Source organism: Brachyhypopomus gauderio, chromosome 4, assembly GCF_052324685.1.
Source record: "Brachyhypopomus gauderio isolate BG-103 chromosome 4, BGAUD_0.2, whole genome shotgun sequence".
NCBI lineage: Eukaryota > Metazoa > Chordata > Actinopteri > Gymnotiformes > Hypopomidae > Brachyhypopomus > Brachyhypopomus gauderio.
In genome coordinates this window covers 34,738,054-34,759,026 of record NC_135214.1, presented here as the reverse complement: position 1 = coordinate 34,759,026, position 20,973 = coordinate 34,738,054, and the positions used below count along the sequence as shown (strand labels likewise).

The 20,973-nt window shown below is 46.6% G+C and overlaps 1 protein-coding gene across 6 annotated transcripts in view; it reads right to left on the bottom strand.

Moving 5' to 3' along the window:
* Nucleotides 1-8,580: 8,580 nt before the first annotated feature.
* The window catches only part of nfic (nuclear factor I/C), a 107,697-nt gene continuing 95,304 nt past the window's right edge, over nucleotides 8,581-20,973 (bottom strand). For all 6 annotated transcript variants that reach the window (XM_077004261.1, XM_077004260.1, XM_077004263.1 and 3 more), the window contains one exon: nucleotides 8,581-11,166. In XM_077004261.1, the coding sequence (XP_076860376.1) occupies nucleotides 11,146-11,166 (21 nt within the window). In that variant the 3' untranslated portion in view covers nucleotides 8,581-11,145. The remainder of the gene's footprint in view (nucleotides 11,167-20,973) is intronic.

The window sequence follows — 20,973 nt, the reverse complement described above, 5'->3', positions numbered from 1 at the left end:
CACACTCCCTCTCAACACACAGACCTGCACACACTCCCTCTCAACACACACAGACCTGCACACACTCCCTCTCAACACACAGACCTTCACACACTCCCTCTCAACACACACAGCCCTGCAAACACTCCTTCTCAACACACACAGCCCTGCACACACTCCCTCTCAACACACAGACCTGCACACACTCCCTCTCAACAGACCTGCACACACTCCCTCTCAACACACAGACCTGCACACACTACCTCCCAACACACAGACCTGCACAAACTCCTTCTCAACACACACAGACCTGCACACACTCCCTCTCAACACACACAGACCTGCACACACTCCCTCTCAACACACACAGCCCTGCACAACACGCTGCTGTCGCACATAAAACCTCCTGCTGGCTCCAGCTAATATGAATCATTAAAATGAAATAAAACTTCACTTCCTTTCCAAAGTCTCAAGTTGTATTTTTCCGACACTAGCTCCAGCACCCTTATATCTGGGGTAATGGATCGCTGTGTGATTGGAGTCAGGTGTGCTCAGCGCAGCGGCCAACTCTGAAGTAAAAATACTCCAACACGGTCCAACTTCTGCTCTTTCATTTCATTTCATGTGTACCATCTAGCTTGTTCTCGAAGAATTGGAAAAATCGTTTAAAAAGTCCAGCAATGTTGGATTTAAAGACACAAGTTGTTCCATTCTTAGCTGTAGCTTGTGGAGTTAACCTACAAATCATGGGAGAACATCTCAAACCAAAGCAATGAAATTTAATTGGTTTATAACAATCTACCTGTATTCTGAATAATTCATATTCTTCCACAATCCTTCATTGCCAGCACTGGCTGCAAAAACGGCATAATTAATTAGCATTTTAATTTTCATGTCTAATGAGTACGTTCGAGTCTAAAACAGCGGTGGTATGTCATTGTGACAAACCTCTCTTAAACTCTTCTCCTGCTGCCTTGGGTGTTTAGTCAGTGGCCATTTTATGCACCATTGCCTCTAGAAATATGCTGCCACGATGTGGCGAGTAGCTGTGTGATACTGGTGCCTCATGGTCCGTGAGAGGGAAGAGAAAGACTGGAAGGGACCTCCACAGGGACTCGGACAGGTCCATCTGCTCTCAGAGCCGGCGTGGACGCACGGCTGTGGTCTACACGCAGACACGGCGTACAGCTACAGGAAGACTGTACGTCAACTACAACACTCACAGGGGTGCTGGCACACAAGCGCACCTGGGTACAATCTGGCATTTTTTAACGTGAGAACACACATGCACACACACACAGACAGGATTTCTGAGTTGTAGCATAGCTTTGTTTATTCATTTTTATACTTTTTTTGCATAGAGAAACATACTCACTTCCAGTACTGTATTCATGAGCAAATTTTTGCGAACAGCAATGGCGGAATACAATGTTATGATGAAATATTGTCAAAGCTGTACATGTCCTCTTGCACCAGTTCAAAGACGCATGGTGAATTTAGCCTTATTTCTTTGTTTTTGGGTATGAGAACAAGTTAAAAAAATTATAGTTAGCTGGAAAATGATTACTGAATTTTGCTAATACAATTTCGCAAGAGTTTCAAAATAAAAGCGAACAAAGAAACACAGGGAAAAAAGTGTCAAAAATGAAATGAACTGCGTTATTAGAACGTGTCAGGTTTGTGTTGCTGTGAACTAAACATCCACGTGCTCTTTCCTGGTGTGAAGTGTGTGTCTATGCAGCAAGCAAAGTGGATAATGCATAACTACTACGGTAATATCTGCAAAGAATAATGAGAGAAAAAACCAAAAAACCAAAACTACAACGAAAAAACCCTTGAAATTGAACACTGCATAAGAATGTTCTCTGAGAAACATTTCAACCATCTCCCTGTTACCATCGCGTTAACCTCCAGAGAAGAAACGGCATGCTTTAAAAACAAGAGAATCCTTTACACATTGAAACTTAACACAATAACAGGCAACCAAGAAGAGTGAAACAAATCAGATGATTGTGATGGGGATTGTGTGATAATCCAGATTAGATGTCACGCAGTAATGTGTTGGAGATCAGCACATTTTTAAATCTCTGAATGACCCCATTAGTAAAACAGACAGAGCTTCAGAGTGTTTTGGCATTATATAGTTGATAATATTATCAAAAAAAGATTGCATAACTGCAAAGCATTTACATGGCTATTCACCCCTTTCAACAGAGACAATAACTAGCAGGCACCCAAGGGCCCGTCGGAGGAACGCTTCCATCCCTCTCAAGGCCTGGCTCACGACAGACAGCGGCACCAACCAAACGACAACACCACCACATTCTTCAAGACTGGTCGAGGTGTGTGTATTGCACCAGTCACGCTGTAGTTTTAAGAGGCGCGGGTCAATCTGGCTCTCCGGACGAGGAGAAGGGAGCAGCCGCACGTCGAGCGGGACCGTCCGGAGGAGGCCGGCCCGAACACAGCAGAGCACTGAGGAGCGTCAGGCACTGCATGTAAAACCTGGGGCAGGGCTTTGGGTATTTCTCCTCTATTCTCCTCTACGGAACTACACCTGCCTTCTCCTGCTGGTTTCTTGAGAGGAACAATGGGTAAATAAAAACACAATCTGATTGGTCATGAGAAATGATGTCATAGCAAGAAGAATCAGGAAGTGGCTTTGTGGCCTTCTGCCACCACCTCTAGGTGGGTGTCTGGAGTCTGTGTAAACGGTGTCAGGCACGCTGAGCGGGCGAACGTGCGGCTGAAACGCACTGAAGCGTGCGCGGCTACCTGGTCCGAGGGCCTGCGAGAGAGAGCTTGGAGATGTGAACCCCCGACACGCAGAGGACAACACGTTCCCCCGAGCTCCTGCTCCAGACTTACAGCCGAACGCAGGAGCACGCATTAGCCAGATCTACGACATTCACCCTTGTTCTGAGAATTTGGTTACAGAAATGACCCTTGATTAGAAAATCCATGCTGAACTGTTTCATTGGTGTGTGTGTGGACATGAATGAAGGTTCCACTGTGAAAGCCTGGATGTGGTGGGTTGCCCAGCAACCTCCTGACCCCCTGTGCTAACCCCACATCACTCCAGTGGAGTGATGCAAACCCAGAACACACTCAGGGTCACACACACTAAATCAATTTTGCAATATTGATTCAACATTTTAATTCATTTACTTTGGATTGTTGGTGCTACACTCAAAGAACCAATTTGTATTTCTTTAACCCCAGTCACTGAACTGAGCGAAAGGCCTTTCTGAAGTGCCATCAGAGCAGGCGTGTTGCTGGAGAACGCTGGGCTCCTTCTGCGTCCAGGAACATCTCAATTTCTTCTGTTCATCTTATACTAAGCCCAGACACCCCCCACCATCTTTGAAGTGTTTGCATAAAAAGGTAAAGTCAGTAATAAAAAGTCAGAGACCAAACGCCAGAGACTCTACCCTGAATAAATTGTCCAGCCCTTACGTATGAAGAAAGGAAGGAATCGGAGGATCTGCAGAGGTTTGCTGTCTCACTCACACAAGGCTTCTCGTACCAGCAGGTTTGAGTCGACCCAGACCATGGAAAACAAAACAACTAAAAAACCCTCCCAAAAAAGCTTTGACAGAACTGTGTCCAACTGAAAGCCACTAGCTCAAGCTTTGTGTCCACTAACCTGCAGATGTCCTCAGCCAACGACTGGGCTGTAGGCGTCCAAATTTGCATTGGCCAAGAAAATAACAAATCATGAAATACCTTTACACTCGTCAGAGGAAAAGAGTGGAATACATTGCATTTTATGCCCATTACTGTCAGTTGAACTACTTTAGCTACACATGACTAACTTTAAAAGTGCCAGTACTTGAGAGATGTCTCTTCCTCTGCTCACTGTGTTGCTATAGTGCATATTTATTGATAATACATAATACCATACAGTACTAATCTCATCCTCCAAACACTGAGACCATAGCCACATGGGGGACGCAGCATATCAGATTACGCGAGGGGTCAAATGATACTTCCAAAGAACCAGAGCAGTGCATTCTTGAGCTGGGCTCTGTCACCATTCAGCTCAGCGCTGGGAGGGACCACAGAACTCAGGTCAGAGTCGTGCTTGGATTCCTGCTAATCACATTTACGATCTGTCCATACACATTAAACTACAAAACAAGACCTTGGTCTGCCAAGTTGCTGACTGAGGTCTCAAACACAGTCCAAAACCTCCAGATGGAAAACTATGATTCATTTAATGCTGATGGACAACATAAAAAAAACTAACAAACCAAACAGGATACTCTCAAAGCAGCCATTTTGTCTCTCTGTGTGTCTCCACAGTATTCTCTTCTAGAGTCAATTTCCATCACACATCTCTAAGGTTGACCAATGGAAATGTTTTTAGAGAAACACATCTTTAAAAATAAATTCTTAGACACAATATCAATATCAGGTTATCTAGTGCAATCATTTAAAAAGAAGGAAAGGAAACAAAGTGTGTTAAGATATCAAAGCTCGCATGACAATAGTGACTTACAAACGAAGTGCATGTTTTTCAACCAATGGCGAAGGAGAGGGAGAGTGAGGGGGCGGAGTCTGCGCATGACCTCCATGCTAACTGAGGCCCAGGTTAACGTGTCTACGAGCGAGGATGAAGGTTCACCAGCTCGGGTGTCCAGGCCACCTGAAGACAGGTTCCCTCTCAGGAGGCTTATGGTTGAGGGTCTATGCTTCCACTGTCAGGAGGAAATCCTTTAGAAGGAGAGCGCGAGGAGGTTCTGTGGCTAGGCCACAAGCTTATGACAACTAAACCCAAACAAACACACACACACACACACACACACACACACATACTTTCTTATACAAAAAGACATTTCTCTGTACATTTTTGCTCTTTTCCTCACTAGGTATATACGGTAAGCATTTATACACAAGATAATGTGTTCAAAATGTAACATTTCATCAATATGCATAACAATCGTGATTACTGTTCTATAAAAATATTAGTCAAGGGGTTTAAAATAAAATATTAGGGTTTTTTTTTTTGTTATTTTAATTTTTTTTTTACATGCACCAGCTCAAATACATAATCAAAATGTTATAATAAGTTCAACCATCACCTGTGGCCTCTTTAAGAACTACATATGGGGTTACCAAGACCTCTGGCCTAATGAAGCGTTTCTGTCTGAGCGCACAATACGAGAAGCAAACACAGAAGGAGACTAAATGAAAGCAGACAGCGTGCTTGTAGACCTTCTGACAGGGTCTCACTGTTGGCGTTGGGCTACTGTCCCCACCAGAGGGCGCTGGCACTCCGGCCAGGGGGTGAACAGCTTCAATTAGGTGAATGGAACAGTGCAAATCTTCACAGGCCAGGTGGTAGGGCAGGTGGTGGGGGCAGGTGGAGGGGGCAGGTGCTGGCTGCCCAGGTCAGCATTTAACGCTGGCCAGAGAAGACAGGGCTAAAAACGCGTGGTGGACCGTGGCTTTAACATCTCATGCTCGCTGTCTGGGTTTGTGGTGTCCAACTCCAGTGTTATGGCGGTTTGTCTTCGAGTTCAGAACGATTTGGAAACGATTGTTTTGCATAAAGTTAGTTGTATCCAATGTATTGCTTAGCACTGCCATCCAGTGAATTAACAATGGTGCAGTCAGACCTGTGCCAGGTCACTAGGACAAGGGAGAAGAATTGTGTTTACATGTTGGACCCAGCCACGTTAAACCCAGCCACGTTAAACCCAGCCACGTTAAACCCAGCCATGCTGGACCCAACCAGGTTGGACCCAGTCACGTTAAACCCAGCCATGCTGGACCCAGCGACGTTGGACCCAGCCACGTTGGACCCAGCCACGCTGGACCCGGCCACGCTGGACCCGGCCACGTTGGACCCAGCCACGCTGGACCCAGCCACGCTGGACCCAGCCACGTTGGACCCAGCCACGCTGGACCCAGCCACGTTGGACCCAGCCACGCTGGACCCAGCCTGGTTGGACCGCCCTCCTGCCCCCCAGGGCAGACCCCAGTTCTACCACCAGTCCTGCTCAATAAACAAAGGGAATCGCTTGCTGAATGACAACAGCACTTTTTCTTAGACGTGTGGATTGTGTGGGTTTGATGGAATGGCTTTAGTTACAGCGCCCCCATGTGCCAGTGCTCGTAAACAGCATGCGTCAAGATCTCAACCACGGGCATCATGTAAACAATACCTCTCGTTCTGACATTTCCTTGTTTTTTTTAACATTTATTTATTTTTAAAAACTAGATACCAGCAAATCTTAATAGCTACCAGCATTTGCAGAAACAGCACTGAACAGAACCTAGGACATTTCTGTCCCTGCTGAGAAAAACACTCCGGTTTCATTCAACACACTCCCCTTACGCTACGCAGTGCGAAATTATAAATTACTTTTTTCTAAAGTCTAGCTAATAAAATAAAGCAAGTGTACCAAAACATCTTGGAGTATTTAAACACATTTACTAGAAATGTCAAATCAGTGATTACTGGGCAATTTGAAAGTCTTTAACTATACATGGCTTTTGACACCTTCTTAACATGGTAAATATTATAAACAACCAAAAACATGGAGGGTGAATACTTAGGAGACTGTTATCAAAAGCTGTCTAATCACTGATCATTGAGGTCACAGAGTACAGACCACATTATCTAAACACTCCATTACAGCCAGTGTCCTGGAACTCGTCAAGCCGTAGCTCCAAAGTTCTGGACCGAACGTCTGAATCTGGAAACCACGGAGAAGATTAAAACTAAATGTGACAAACCAGAGTGCAGCGGGACGTGCAGAAGGGCACTGGGAACACCAGCTGAAGCGCCGTTGAGAGACCTGCTGGGTTATCCACCAGAGGATGGCATCCCCTACATATTGAAGCCCTACAAATTCACTAGGATCACAGGAACAGGTCACATACAACCGCCAAAGCTGCAAGAATCATAGAAACTTGGAACGAAGTGCCACTCTGTAGGACCTCTGTCCTTCAGCAGGAACCAGTCGCAGAAACACCAATATGGTTGGTTTAGTGTAGTGGGTACCAACACCGCCATGTATCCATAGGGCACTGGGACTCAAACCCCATCCACACAAGTGCTCAACGCTATACCAAGGTACCAAGGTTCCTCACACTACACCCACCCATCTCAATAACATACTTGGAATTGTAAATCGCAGTGGATAAAAGTGTCTAGAATGTGGAAAATAGAAATATCAACAAACCAGTTCTGCAACACTTCACATACTAAGCTTTAAACTACGCTTTAGTTTAAAAGGAGCTACTGTTCCATCAAGATCAGATGTTTCCATCCATGGCACCTGGGTTCATTCATCTCCCATTCAATCGTCAAAAAATTTCAGACAGCATCTCCTGTGATGTTTCTCCACACCATCTCAGCCTTCTCCTCCTCTTTCTCCGACCCTCACAATGCTGTGGGAGCTGGTGGTGATGCAGGCGGCATCCAGCTTCCCACGTCCTGCCTCTCCCAAGCCTTCATCTCCACTATCATTGCCGTATCTGGTCATTCATTTTCCTGTCCATCAGAAACTCATATCTTCTAAATCATTTGAAGGAAGTGACCTCCATGGGGAAACAGCATGAGCGTGTGATAGAGCTGAACCAGAGAGAGCAGCTTGTGTGTGTGGCCACAGAAGGAGAGGGCCAAAAAACAGAAATAAACGCAGCAAGGAAATCATGCAATGAAAAAACTATCATACCTATCAAAAGGGAAAACAAGCCGGTCTGTTCCGTCTCAAGCCACCGTTACCTACGAGTCCTAATCGAGTTATAACAAGCAATAAAACATGCAGCATAAAATCTTTTTTTTTCTTTTTTTTTCAATTTTTTCACTTTAGCAACACTTGGTTACATTAAAAAAATTAATTTACAATTTTCAATCAGGTATTATTGTTCTTAAGTAAAGGCAAGGCACATAATGTGTCATATAAAACATCGTGCAAAGTCCAAACGGGGTGGGGGTGGTTCAGAGGGGTAAAACTCAAAACCAATGTCATAATACAAAGGTACAAACCCATCTGAGTCCTCCACACTCTGTCCTTGGAGTGGGGATGGGGGGGGGGGGGTGTTGGGGGTATTATACTGTAGAGAACCAGTCTGGGGGAGTTCTGGGGCAGGAAGGTGGGGAGTGTAAGGGGGGGGGGGGGGGGGTTGTTTAGCTTCAGCGCTTGTACTGGGATTATCTGCCATGCGCCCAATTCAACGATACGATGGTCATTTCAGCTTAATTCTCATTATTATTTTCTCATTAGAAAGCACCATGCAATTAATATATATAATTCATATATATAGATTTTTATCATTTTTATGTCAGCACCTTCAACACAAGTCATGTTGTATGTATTTTGGGTCTCATACTAAACAGAACTGGTATGCGAAGTTCTAAGCACTACGTACTAACGGCGAGGAAGCAGAAGGAGTGGCTAGCGGCCCCCTGTCAGGCCGGGGGCTCCGCCCAGGGGCTGCGGGGCTCTGCCCAGGGTTTCCTGTCCCTGGGGCTTTGATATGTGTTGGCTTTCTCATGTGGTGGCTTATGCCAAAGAGATAAAATGACAACGGGGGAGCTGAGGTGTTTGTACTGCCCCCCCCCCCCCCCCCCCCCCCCCCCCCCCCCCCCCAGGTTCCCTTGGGGAAGTGTCAGACGTGGAAACCCCCGCTGGGTGCAGCTCTGTTGGGCTTTGCTACACCCGGTCACTCCTGCTCACTCCACAACAGCCACTGAGGGTGACAGTGGAACCAGTTCACAACAGAAACTACTGCAAATAATACATAAGCCCCAAAGAAGCTCTTGCAGTGTCGTAGGCACTTTTCATGGCTTTGTGATTATTCTGGATTTGGTGGCCGAGTCATGAGCCCTGATGTTATATTAACTCAACACATCTCAGAGTGCTGCAACAAGGCCATTTCTTAGGATACCTGTAGCTGAGCAACAGGAAACAACCTGAAGCCATACATACAGATATTAGCCACCCATACCACCAGTCATGGGCATCCCCTACGCAAAGGATTCTGGGACACAGAAGGCCAACACCGGCCCACGTGGCAGAGAATGGCTACCTGTCCGACCCAGAGTGGCTGGGAACTGTCAAAAACTACAGCTGCTCACAACACACCCAAACCATACACATTCTTCTCAATTTAAGCGCTGATTTGCCTTAAACAACAAGAAAACAAAAACAAACAAACAAAAAAAAATCTGCTGCCAGAGATAAATGAACCTGTGGGTGTGTGTGTGTGTGTGTATTTGCATGTGCATGTGTGTGTGTTTATTTAGTTTGGCTTTTTAAAACAATATATTTCATAGAGGGCACTCTCAAATGAGGGGAATCAAAACACAATCAAACTCCGTAAAATTCACTTGCACACAGGAGCGTTTTCCGTGCTGGGACATGCGTGTCACACAGAGCTGCTCCTATCGGATCTCAACTTCTCCACAGCCCAAACTCATGTGCCTGACTTGCAGCATTTAATATGATTAGGCTAACACAAAAGTTAAAGTTAAAAACTGAAACAAATGTTAACAGTGCAATGCCTGTAATTTCCAATGCAGTTTAAACACGTCAAAAAACAAAGTGTTCTCTCCATCCAATACTGAGTGAGCAGCAACAGACCTGTTCTCACCCCACAGACCTGTTCTCACCCAACAGACCTGTTCTCACCCAACAGACCTGTTCTCACCCCACAGACCTGTTCTCACCCAACAGACCTGTTCTCACCCCACAGACCTGTTCTCACCCAACAGACCTGTTCTCACCCCACAGACCTGTTCTCACCCCACAGACCTGTTCTCACCCAACAGACCTGTTCTCACCCCACAGACCTGTTCTCACCCATCTTACAGGAACACGTCTCTTCTCTACAATAATAAAAAAACATGCTCTCTGGGAAAATGTTGGACAACAGGCTATCAATGTCTGTGAATTTCATACACACACAGATGCAATCGTGCGCGCACACACGCACACACACACACACACACACACACACACACAGGTTTCAGTGGCCCACAGAAGAGGGCGATGCTGTTTCAGCCTTGCAACCCCATGGCTGTTTTGCCAAAGCTAGGAAATGTCTGTCCAACACTTTGTGTGTTTGTTAACAGTACACGCCAATGCTGAAAAGTCCGCATGTGTCACTGTTTGTGTTGGCATGTGTGTAAATGAGAGTGTGTGTGTCTGCGTGTGTGAGAGAGAGATAGAGGGAGAGAGAGGGGGAGAGGGAGAGAGCGCTTGTGAAACACACATCAATGTACCACAAATGTTTTTCATCAGTTGCAGAAAAACAAAAAAAGCAAAACAAACAAACAAACAAACAAAAACCCCAAATAGAAATGTAAAAAAGTCCATAAAGTGGACTCCATTCTGAACGACGGAGAAGGGGAAAACAGAACAAGCCCTAAAACCCCCACTGGACAACAACGAAGACATGATTGTCAATAAAACAGGATGAAGGGTCGCACTTCGGGTCGGGGGAACGTAAGGGGAGGAGCCTCGTGGAAGGGGACCCAGGGGAAGTCTCCACCCCCGTATTGCCTCAGACCTCCACCCACATTCAAAATTCAAAACAAAAACAAAAAGCAAAAGAGAGGAAGCGGATGACCTCTGACCCTGTGGAGAGTCCTAGCGCTAAACCCTGCTGCCAGGGCATCCCTTCCCTGCAGGTTCAGGACATAAAGGATACTTAATTTGCATATACGAGGAGGCAGCACCTGTAGCAGAGGGAGGGTGAGGAGCAGGGCTGTTCCAGGAGCCCAGGGAAGCGAGGCGGGGTCTTTTCTGCATGGTTAACTCCGCCCCCATAGGTCAGTGTTCTTACCCCCCAGGCCACGCCCCTCTTCTGTCCTCTCTTCTTATGCATCCATAGTCTTTCAAGCTCTTTCATTTCTTCTGACATTCTTTCCCCAGTCTTACAAAAAAGTGTACTGAAGCATTTTATATATCTTTATACATATATGTGTCTGTATACAATATCTATACATACACACATATGTTGTGAGTGTGTGTGTGCGTGTGTGTGTACATATACACACACGCGCACTCACACACACAAATACTACATATATATTTATCTATTTTCCCTCTTGCATCTTGTTCACAATCTTTTTTTCCATAATCCATAAAAATTTTGAATCTCAGATCCACGTCCCCTCAGATCCACGGTGTATCTGCAGCATTGAAATCAGTTCCCCAGATACCAGGACTGCAAAAGAAGAGAGAGAGAGAGAGAGAGAGAGAGAGAGAGAGAGAGAGAGAGAGAGAGAGAGAGAAGCACATTAACCATCTTTACTCAAGTGACAATATGAACTCAACTGAACGAAAGCGTTGATCAGTATGAATAAAATGCTGTTAGTAAGACTTTCTGAAATAACAATAAAACAATAAAAAAAGAGTGTTAAATGATGATGAGTGTACACTTTAATGTAAGGTTCAGTAAGCATAAGTAAATCTGACACTGCACTATGTGGTCATGTGTTTAATGGCTGAGAACAAAGCTGAACCACTGGCACTTTCTGCAGGTCCAACAGTCAGTGTCGTCCAGCCCAGCGGTGACCAACGAAGGAGTTTGCAGCGATTGACCATAATAGGGGGCGGAGGTGAGGGTGTAGACCAGCAGGACACACACCAAACATTTCACAACATATAACAGTTTGGCTTCTGCTCGCAAAACACCAAAGTCCAAGGGACCAGACAGACAGAAAGAGAGAGACAGAGAGGGAACAGTTGGGGGCTGAAACAGTTGGAGCTGTTTCACAAACCCCAGAAGCCTGTGCCCATCCAGAGGACAGCACACAGGGGGCGTGGCCCTGAGAAAGCGATACGCACTGCTTTGATACACTGAGCAGAGGGGGAGGGGGGGTGGGGTGGGGGGGAGGAGACTAAATGTTGCTTGAACGCTTCAAAACAAGAGCATGTCATAACCGTGTATGCACATTTATGTTATAGATACTATACAGCCTGACAACTCATTTTATTTATGTGGACATATGAGAGGACCATCTCATCTTTAAACATTAGACCATACCAGTAATAATGCGTGTGTCCACTAGAGGGCATTGCGGCTATGTGCTAATGAGTCTCAAAAGCCCTGTTGCTGGCTGCTCAATATACCACAGAATGGGCTGTGTTAGTGGAGGAGCTGTGTTAGTAAAGGGGTTGTGATAGTAGAGGAGCTGTATTGTTAGAGTAGCTGTGATAGTAGAGGAGCTGTGTTAGAGTAGCTGTGTTAGAGTAGCTATGTTAGTAGAGGGGCTAGAGTAGCTAGAGTAGAGTATTAGAGTAGCTGTGATAGTAGAGGAGCTGTGTTAGTAGAGGAGCTGTGATAGTAGAGGAGCTGTGATAGTAGAGTATCTGTGATAGTAGAGGAGCTGTGATAGTAGAGGAGCTGTGATAGTAGAGGAGCTGTGTTAGTAGAGTATCTGTGATAGTAGAGGAGCTGTGTTAGTAGAGTATCTGTGATAGTAGAGGAGCTGTGTTCATAGAGGAGCTTTGATAGTAGAGGAGCTGTGATAGTAGAGTATCTGTGATAGTAGAGGAGCTGTGTTAGTAGAGGAGCTGTGATAGTAGAGGAGCTGTGATAGTAGAGTATCTGTGATAGTAGAGGAGCTGTGTTAGTAGAGTATCTGATAGTAGAGGAGCTGTGTTCATAGAGGAGCTTTTATAGTAGAGGAGCTGTGTTAGTAGAGGAGCTGTGTTAGTAGACAAGCTGTGTTTGTAGAGGAGCTGTGTTTGTAGAGGAGCTGTGATAGTAGAGGAGCTGTGTTAGTAGACGAGCTGTGTTAGTAGACGAGCTGTGTTTGTAGAGGAGCTGTGTTTGTAGAGGAGCTGTGTTAGTAGAGGAGCTGTGTTAGTAGAGGAGCTGTGATAGTAGAGGAGCTGTGTTAGTAGACGAGCTGTGTTTGTAGAGGAGCTGTGTTTGTAGAGGAGCTGTGTTTGTAGAGGAGCTGTGTTAGTAGAGGAGCTGTGATAGTAGAGGAGCTGTGATAGTAGAGGAACTGTGTTAGTAGACGAGCTGTGTTAGTAGAGGAGCTGTGATAGTAGAGGAGCTGTGATAGTAGAGGAGCTGTGTTAGTAGAGTATCTGTGATAGTAGAGGAGCTGTGTTAGTAGAGTATCTGTGATAGTAGAGGAGCTGTGTTCATAGAGGAGCTTTGATAGTAGAGGAGCTGTGATAGTAGAGGAGCTGTGTTAGTAGAGGAGCTGTGTTTGTAGAGGAGCTGTGTTTGTAGAGGAGCTGTGTTTGTAGAGGAGCTGTGATAGTAGAGGAGCTGTGTTAGTAGACGAGCTGTGTTTGTAGAGGAGCTGTGATAATAGAGGAGTTGTGATAGTAGAGGAGCTGTGATAGTAGAGGAGCTGTGTTAGTAGAGGAACTGTTAGTAGACGAGCTGTGTTTGTAGTAGGGCTGGCCCGAATAGCGTTTTTTGAGCTCCGGATATTCGGCACTGTTTCGAAGCGAATATCCGAAGCTTCGTTTTTAAATAAGACGGATTAAAAACGGATTATATTAAGAATATAAAATAGTTTCTAAACCAGGGGTCGGCAACTGGCGGACCGCGGTCCTGATCCGGACCCGAACGCAGTCATGTCCGGACCCAATCTCATTCCTGATTAACTGTATACGGACCCAAATGCCATCCCATCCGGACCCAGAATTGTTAAAAATATTTCTTAATTTTGACGGGAGAATTCATTTTAAACCGGAGCATTTATTTCAGCGCTATTGAAAATATTGAAAATAGCGCTGAACTCCGTCACGAGTGTTATGCCCCCCCTCCCGCTTAAGTGCAAAACCACAAAAAACAGCTATTTAGCTACGCACTGCACATCATTAAACTGAAATCGGCCAACAACAACACAGTTTACAATGACTTTCGTCCACTGTAATATAATTAACAATGTTTAAGAATATAAAATACTTTCTGGACAAACGATTTTTTTTGTTTCAAGTATAACCCAAGTACTAAAACACAAAAACACAGCTATTCACTGGGCCGGCTTGCGCAGCGGAGCAGCCGCCGCGGACACTGGGCCGATGTGCGCAGCGAAAAAATCCGGGGGGAAACACAAAAAAGACATGAGACGTGGGGAGAAACATTCTGTAAACAACAAACATTTAATAACTTCAAAAGAAATCAATATTAAATTATTATAGATTACAGGGAAGCCTAAACAAACGCCAAATTTAATAACGGAGCACACACATTAAAAATACCTCATACCTAATGCATTTTGCCTCTCATATACCGCCATTAACCTGAACGGAACTGTAACGTTAGAGTGAGGCGGAGCTAAGAAAAAAAAAAACACGAATATCCGAATACCAAAATTAAAAACCGAATACCTACTCAATGACCGAATATCCGAATATCCGAATATTCGGGTCCAGCCCTAGTTTGTAGAGGAGCTGTTTGTAGAGGAGCTGTGATAGTAGAGGAGCTGTGATAGTAGAGGAGCTGTGATAGTAGAGGAGCTGTATTAGTAGAGAAGCTGTGTTAGTAGACGAGCTGTGTTAGTAGAGGGGTGATAGTAGAGGAGCTGTGATAGTAGAGGAGTGTTAGTAGAGTAGCTGTGATAGTAGAGGAGTGTTAGTAAAGGAGTGTTAGTAGAGTAGCTGCAATAGTAGAGGAGCTGTGTTAGTAGAGGAGCTGTGTTAGTAGAGGAGCTGTGATAGTAGAGGAGCTGTGTTAGTAGAGGAGCTGTGTTAGTAGAGGAGCTGTGATAGTAGAGGAGCTGTGTTAGTAGAGGAGCTGTGATAGTAGAGGAGCTGTGTTAGTAGAGGAGCTGTGATAGTAGAGGAGTGATATTAGAGGAGCTGTGTTAGTAGAGGAGCTGTGATAGTAGAGGAGTGATATTAGAGGAGCTGTGTTAGTAGAGGAGTGTTAGTAGAGTAGCTGTGATAGTAGAGCAGATGGGGGTTCTGCATTCTCATGCTGTGTGTCCTTGTTTTGAGAACATGGCATCAGACTGGCCCATAAAAGCAGTTTTATGTTCTAACAGTTCACAACAGTGTAAATCCCACTGCTGTGTCAAGATTAGGGCTAAACAATATATCTTTTGTTATTGGATCAGGCTGCAATATGCAAATGAGTCCTGTAAATCACAAAGTGTTATAGTTGGATGTGAACACTGGGACCAACCGAACCATTTGCAGATAAGTGCACCGCAGTTATTTTGATTATTAACTATATTGGCGTAACTTACATTTACAAATGATTAGATTTGCTGTAATGAATGTAAATGATTTTGGCGAAAATAACAGCAAATCAAGGGTTTATCAGAATGAAAAAACATCATGTCAATATCATGCAGCTTTATTTTAAAACCATTTAATTAAATGAAAATGAACCAAGCACATTGCGTAATCAAGTACATCTGAAACATAACTAGGTACATTTCAATAATGACAGAATCTATGTTTCCTGTTTAGATTATGGAGCTTCATCCCTGTTTTGATGGACAGGATAAGGACAGTCGAACTCCATCAGACTTCAAAGTCCTCATACCTGTTCAGGTGTTTCTGCACCCTGAACCCAAATAAGTTTTCACCATGACTCTATCACCCATAGGGTTTCTGTTCTGAATTACTCATATGTCATTACTGTTTGTGTACTATGGAAAAGTGGAAAAGCACTGGACACTAGAGAGGGACTTTCCTGAGGGAAAATGTGAGCATAACACATACATTATGTAACGCGGGGTGTACAGACCGGTACACACGCGTAAGAAAACGAAGGGAGAATAGAACCCAAATGCCGTTAGGAACAAATAGGGAGAAGTGCTTATCACATAGACACGCGCGAACAAACAGAAAACACAACAGAATACCACTCCGCATACACTCAGAAGTAAAACGAAACTCACCAGGACGCGGAAAACTCAACGCGTAGAAATGCAATACTAAAACCGTGAAGACACGGTAGGAAAATAAAGGTAACTGAAAGAACGCGGAAAAAGTCAACGCGTAAAACGAACTAAGGAACCCAGGGGAAGTGGCTGGCCAGAGGCGTACGCCGCAACAAAACAAAAACCCTTCCCAAAAACAAAAGAGTAACTGACAGGAAGAGATAAGGTTGGTGGAAAACTTGAGATGGGCCAGACGTGGCGCAGGAGGTAGGAATAAGTAAAGGTAAAAGATAGAGACAAGAGAGGGCTAGAAAAAGCAAGAGTAAGGTGGCGAGACACCTTAGGAGCGAGACAAGAGAGAGAAGGCTGAGTACGAGACGGCATGAGACCAAAACGAATCAGCAATGATCTGTCTCCAAACGCTTCCTTATGAAGCCATGGCAACAGGTGAGACAGATCATTGCTGATTGCGCTGCTGGAGTCTAGGACTGGTTCGGGTGCCCCTAGCGGACGTGGACGGCACGGCATCCGAGCCAGCCCTGACAGAGCCCCCCCCTCTAGGCCCGAGACCTCGCGGGCCCAGAGCGACAGCCCTGTCACGACGGAAGTCACGAATGAGGGACCGGTCGACTATGCGAGAAGCGGGAACCCAGGAACGTTCCTCGGGCCCGTAACCAGTCCAGTCTACGAGGTACTGGTCCCGACCCCGAACACGGCGGTGGTCCAACAACCGGCTCACAGTGTATACCGGGCCACCAGCAACCATGCGGGGGGGCGGCGGGGCCGGAGCACGGGGCATGTGACACAGAACAGGGCGGAGGCGCGACACGTGGAACACAGGATGGACCCGCATGGAAGGGGGAAGCAACAGCCGGTAAGAAACCGGATTTATCCGCCTGTCAACCTTAAAGGGACCCAGATACCGGGGGGCCAACTTCCTGGTCCCACCCCGAACTGGCAGATCCTTGGCGGACAACCACACCCGCTGCCCGGGACGGAAGGACAAGGCCGGGAGACGGTGCTTATCCGCACTGCGGCGGTACCCAGCAGAGGCGGACAACAGAGCTTTGCGAGCCTTACGCCATGCCAACCGACATCGCCGCACCAAGGCTCGAGCTCCCGGAACCGCCACATCTTTTTCCTGGTCAGCAAACATGGGAAGCGCGTACCCATAGAGGCACTCATAAGGCGACATGCCGAGAGCAGAATGCCACAAAGTGTTGTGGGCGTACTCAGCCCACAAGAGCTGGTCAGACCAGGAGGACGGATTAGATGAGGCCAAACACCTGAGCGTTTGCTCAAGGTCCTGATTGGTCCTCTCAGTCTGACCATTAGTTTGTGGGTGAAATCCTGAAGAAAGACTGGCCTTGGCGCCCAGAAGATTCAAAAAAGCACCCCAGAACCGACTTGTGAATTGTGGCCCCCTATCGGACACCACGTCAGATGGGAAACCGTGGTGCCTGACGATGTTATGGAGGAATAAGGTGGCCGTGTCACGAGCGGAGGGGAGTTTAGGCAGGGCCAGGAACCTTGCTACTTTATAGAAACGGTCCACAATAACCAGGATAGTGGTGTTACCCCGAGAGGGGGGTAACCCAGTGACAAAATCTAGGGCCACATGAGTCCAAGGCCTAGACGGGATGGGGAGAGGACGCAGCAGACCGGACGGTTTGGCGTGAGAGACCTTATTACGGGCGCACGTCCCACAAGTTGAAACAAAATTCCCCACCTCTTGGTCCATCCCTGACCACCAGAACCGTCGCTTAATGAGCTCAAGGGTGCGACGTGCTCCCGGGTGAGCAGCGAAGGGAGAGCTATGACCCCACTCCATCACCGTCTTCCTCATAGACGGGTGCACAAAAAGACGGCCAGAAGGGACTCCACTAGGACCAGGATTACGGGCAAGTGACCGTTTTACAGCAGCCTCGACGTCCCACTGAATGGGAGCCACTATCTTGGATGAAGGTATGACTGTGCTGGGCTCAACTGAATCGGAGGGCACCTCCCACTGGCGAGACAGTGCATCGGGTTTGACGTTTTTGGTGCCAGGCCGATAGGAGAGCGTAAAATTGAACCGACTAAAGAAAAGTGACCACCTGGCCTGTCTAGGGTTAAGACGCTTGGCCTGTTGTAGGTAGGCCAAATTTTTATGATCCGTCCACACCAGAAACGGTTCTTTGGCACCCTCCAACCAATGCCTCCATTCCTCTAGCGCCAGCTTCACTGCCAACAATTCCTTGTCACCAACGTCATAATTTCTCTCGGCAGGTGTCATGCGGTGTGAAAAATAAGCACACGGATGAAGTTTCTGGGGAATACCTGACCGTTGAGAGAGGATGGCTCCTACTCCGTAATCGGAGGCGTCTACCTCAACAATAAACGGCAGGTCAGGGTCCGGCATCCGCAGAACAGGCTCGGAGGTGAACTGCTTTTTTAGTTTATCAAAGGACTCCTGGGCCTCCGGAGACCACACAAAGGGACCTGGGGTTTTCTTGGTGAGATTAATGAGCGGGGCTGCCAGAGTACTGAACCCCTTGATGAAGCGGCGATAAAAATTAGCAAAACCCAGGAACCGCTGGACTTGCCGTAGTGAAGAGGGAGTCGGCCACTGGGTGACTGCCCGAATCTTCGACGGATCCATAGCAAGAGTGTTAGGGGCTATTCTGTATCCTAAGAAGGCTACTTCCTGAATATGAAAGAGTGATTTCTCCAATTTAACGTATAGGTGGTTCTCGTGCAAGAGTTGGAGGATCCGCCTTACATGTTTGATATGTTCCGACAGAGAGTTGCTATATATGAGGATATCGTCCAGGTAGACGAAAGTGTACCTATCAAGGGCTTCTCTGAGCACTTCATTTATGAATCGCTGAAACACTGCAGGGGCATTCATTAAACCAAACGGCATAACTAAATATTCGTAATGGCCTGACGGGGTAATAAAGGCGGTCTTCCACTCGTCACCTTCTCTGATCCTCACCAGATTGTAAGCACTACGAAGGTCTAGCTTTGTGAATATAGTGGCCTTTTGTAACGCTTCAAATGCAGTAGCCATGAGGGGTAATGGGTGGCGATCCTTGATCGTCACCTTGTTGAGACCACGGTAATCTATACATGGCCTCAACCCACCGTCTTTCTTCCCTACAAAGAAGAAGCCAGCACCGGCGGGTGAAGTGGAGGGACGAATAAACCCTGCAGCAAGCGCCTCCTTGATATATTCTTCCATAGCCTTGCGTTCCGGGACAGCCAGAGAGAAGAGACGGCCCCTGGGAGGGCTCGCTCCGGGAAGCAAGTCTATGGCCATGTCATAAGCTCTGTGAGGGGGAAGGAAGCCTGCCTTTTGCTTACTGAAAACCTCAGCAAGGTCATGATATTCAGTGGGGACCTGTGTAAGAACTACATGTTCATGCGGGGAGTTAGTAGGAGACCCAAGCCTCGTCTTTAAACAGGTCTCTTTGCATATCTGACTCCAGTTTCTCACAGAGCGAGATAACCAATCGACTTCCGGGTTATGACGTTGTAACCAGGGAAATCCTAAGATAAGCCGCATTTGAGGAGCACTGATAACATAAAATGTGAGCTGCTCGCGATGCCCTCCTATACTCATGTCGATGGGCACAGTTTGTTTGGCCACTTCGCCCGAACTCAAACTCCGCCCATCCACAGCGGCCACAGTGAGAGATTTATCTAGGTCTATCAGGGGTATGCCTAACTCTTTGACGAGAGAAGCGTCAATGAAGCTCGCAGCAGCCCCTGAGTCAATGAAAGCCATCAAGCGTTTTCTCTCTGACCCCCTCCATGACAGAGAAACGTGAAGAAACAGCACATTACCAGGAGGATTCGACATCGAACCCGCCAGTGCCTCCGTACTCACTGGCGGGTTTGCCCTTTTCCCTGTAGCTCAGGACATTTGGACCTTTGATGACCCTCTCCACCACAGTATAACCACCTGCCTTCCTGGAGACGTGCCTGTCTCTCTTGACGTGATAATCGTGTATGACCTATCTGCATGGGTTGAGGGTCAGTACCGGATTTGCAGATTTCAAATATACGTGACTGCGTTACTGCTGGTGTGTTGTCACGATAATGTTGTTGTTGTTGTTTAGTGTGTCTGCGTTCGCGGCAACGGTTGTCAAGACGCACTGTGTGTGTTATCAGTGTGTCGAGATCAGCCGGAGGGTCACGGAGTGTTAGCTCATCTTTCAATTCTTCGCATAACCCCTCCTGGTATATGGTCATAAGTGCCTCTGGACCCCACCCACTCTCAGCGGCCAGCGTTCTGAATTCCAGAGAATACTCAGCGACTGACTGTTTTCCTTGACGGAGCCTCAATAAACGCGGACCAATAACTCCTCCTGACGATGGGTGATAGAAAGCGCTTTTTATGGCGTTAGAAAAACGTTCATATGAAGAACAGGCCTCTGTCTGCTTCTCCCAAAGGGGCGTGGCCCAAGCTAACGCTTTGTCAGATAGTAGTGCCACAACATAAGCGGTCTTGGAACGTTCTGTTGGGAAACGCGAGGGTTGTTGTTCAAATATGAGAGAACACTGTAAAAGAAAACCTCGACACCCATCAGGATTCCCCGAGTATCGAGCTGGAGGCGGTAATATTGGCTCATAATGACTCGCGGCAGCGGGTGCTGTGACCGAATTAACGGGGGGTGGATTGCGAGACACAGGAGGTGAGTTGCTCACGGTTTGCAACGTAGCTGTGATGTTAGTAACTTGCTTCATGATCTGGCGGAGTATTTGATCATGGTTATTTAGTATTTGCTCCTGGCTTACAACTGCAGCTTTTAATACTGCGGTGTCGTGAGATTCGGCTGGGTTCATGTTTAGGCTGATTCGTTCTGTAACGCGGGGTGTACAGACCGGTACACACGCGTAAGAAAACGAAGGGAGAATAGAACCCAAATGCCGTTAGGAACAAATAGGGAGAAGTGCTTATCACATAGACACGCGCGAACAAACAGAAAACACAACAGAATACCACTCCGCATACACTCAGAAGTAAAACGAAACTCACCAGGACGCGGAAAACTCAACGCGTAGAAATGCAATACTAAAACCGTGAAGACACGGTAGGAAAATAAAGGTAACTGAAAGAACGCGGAAAAAGTCAACGCGTAAAACGAACTAAGGAACCCAGGGGAAGTGGCTGGCCAGAGGCG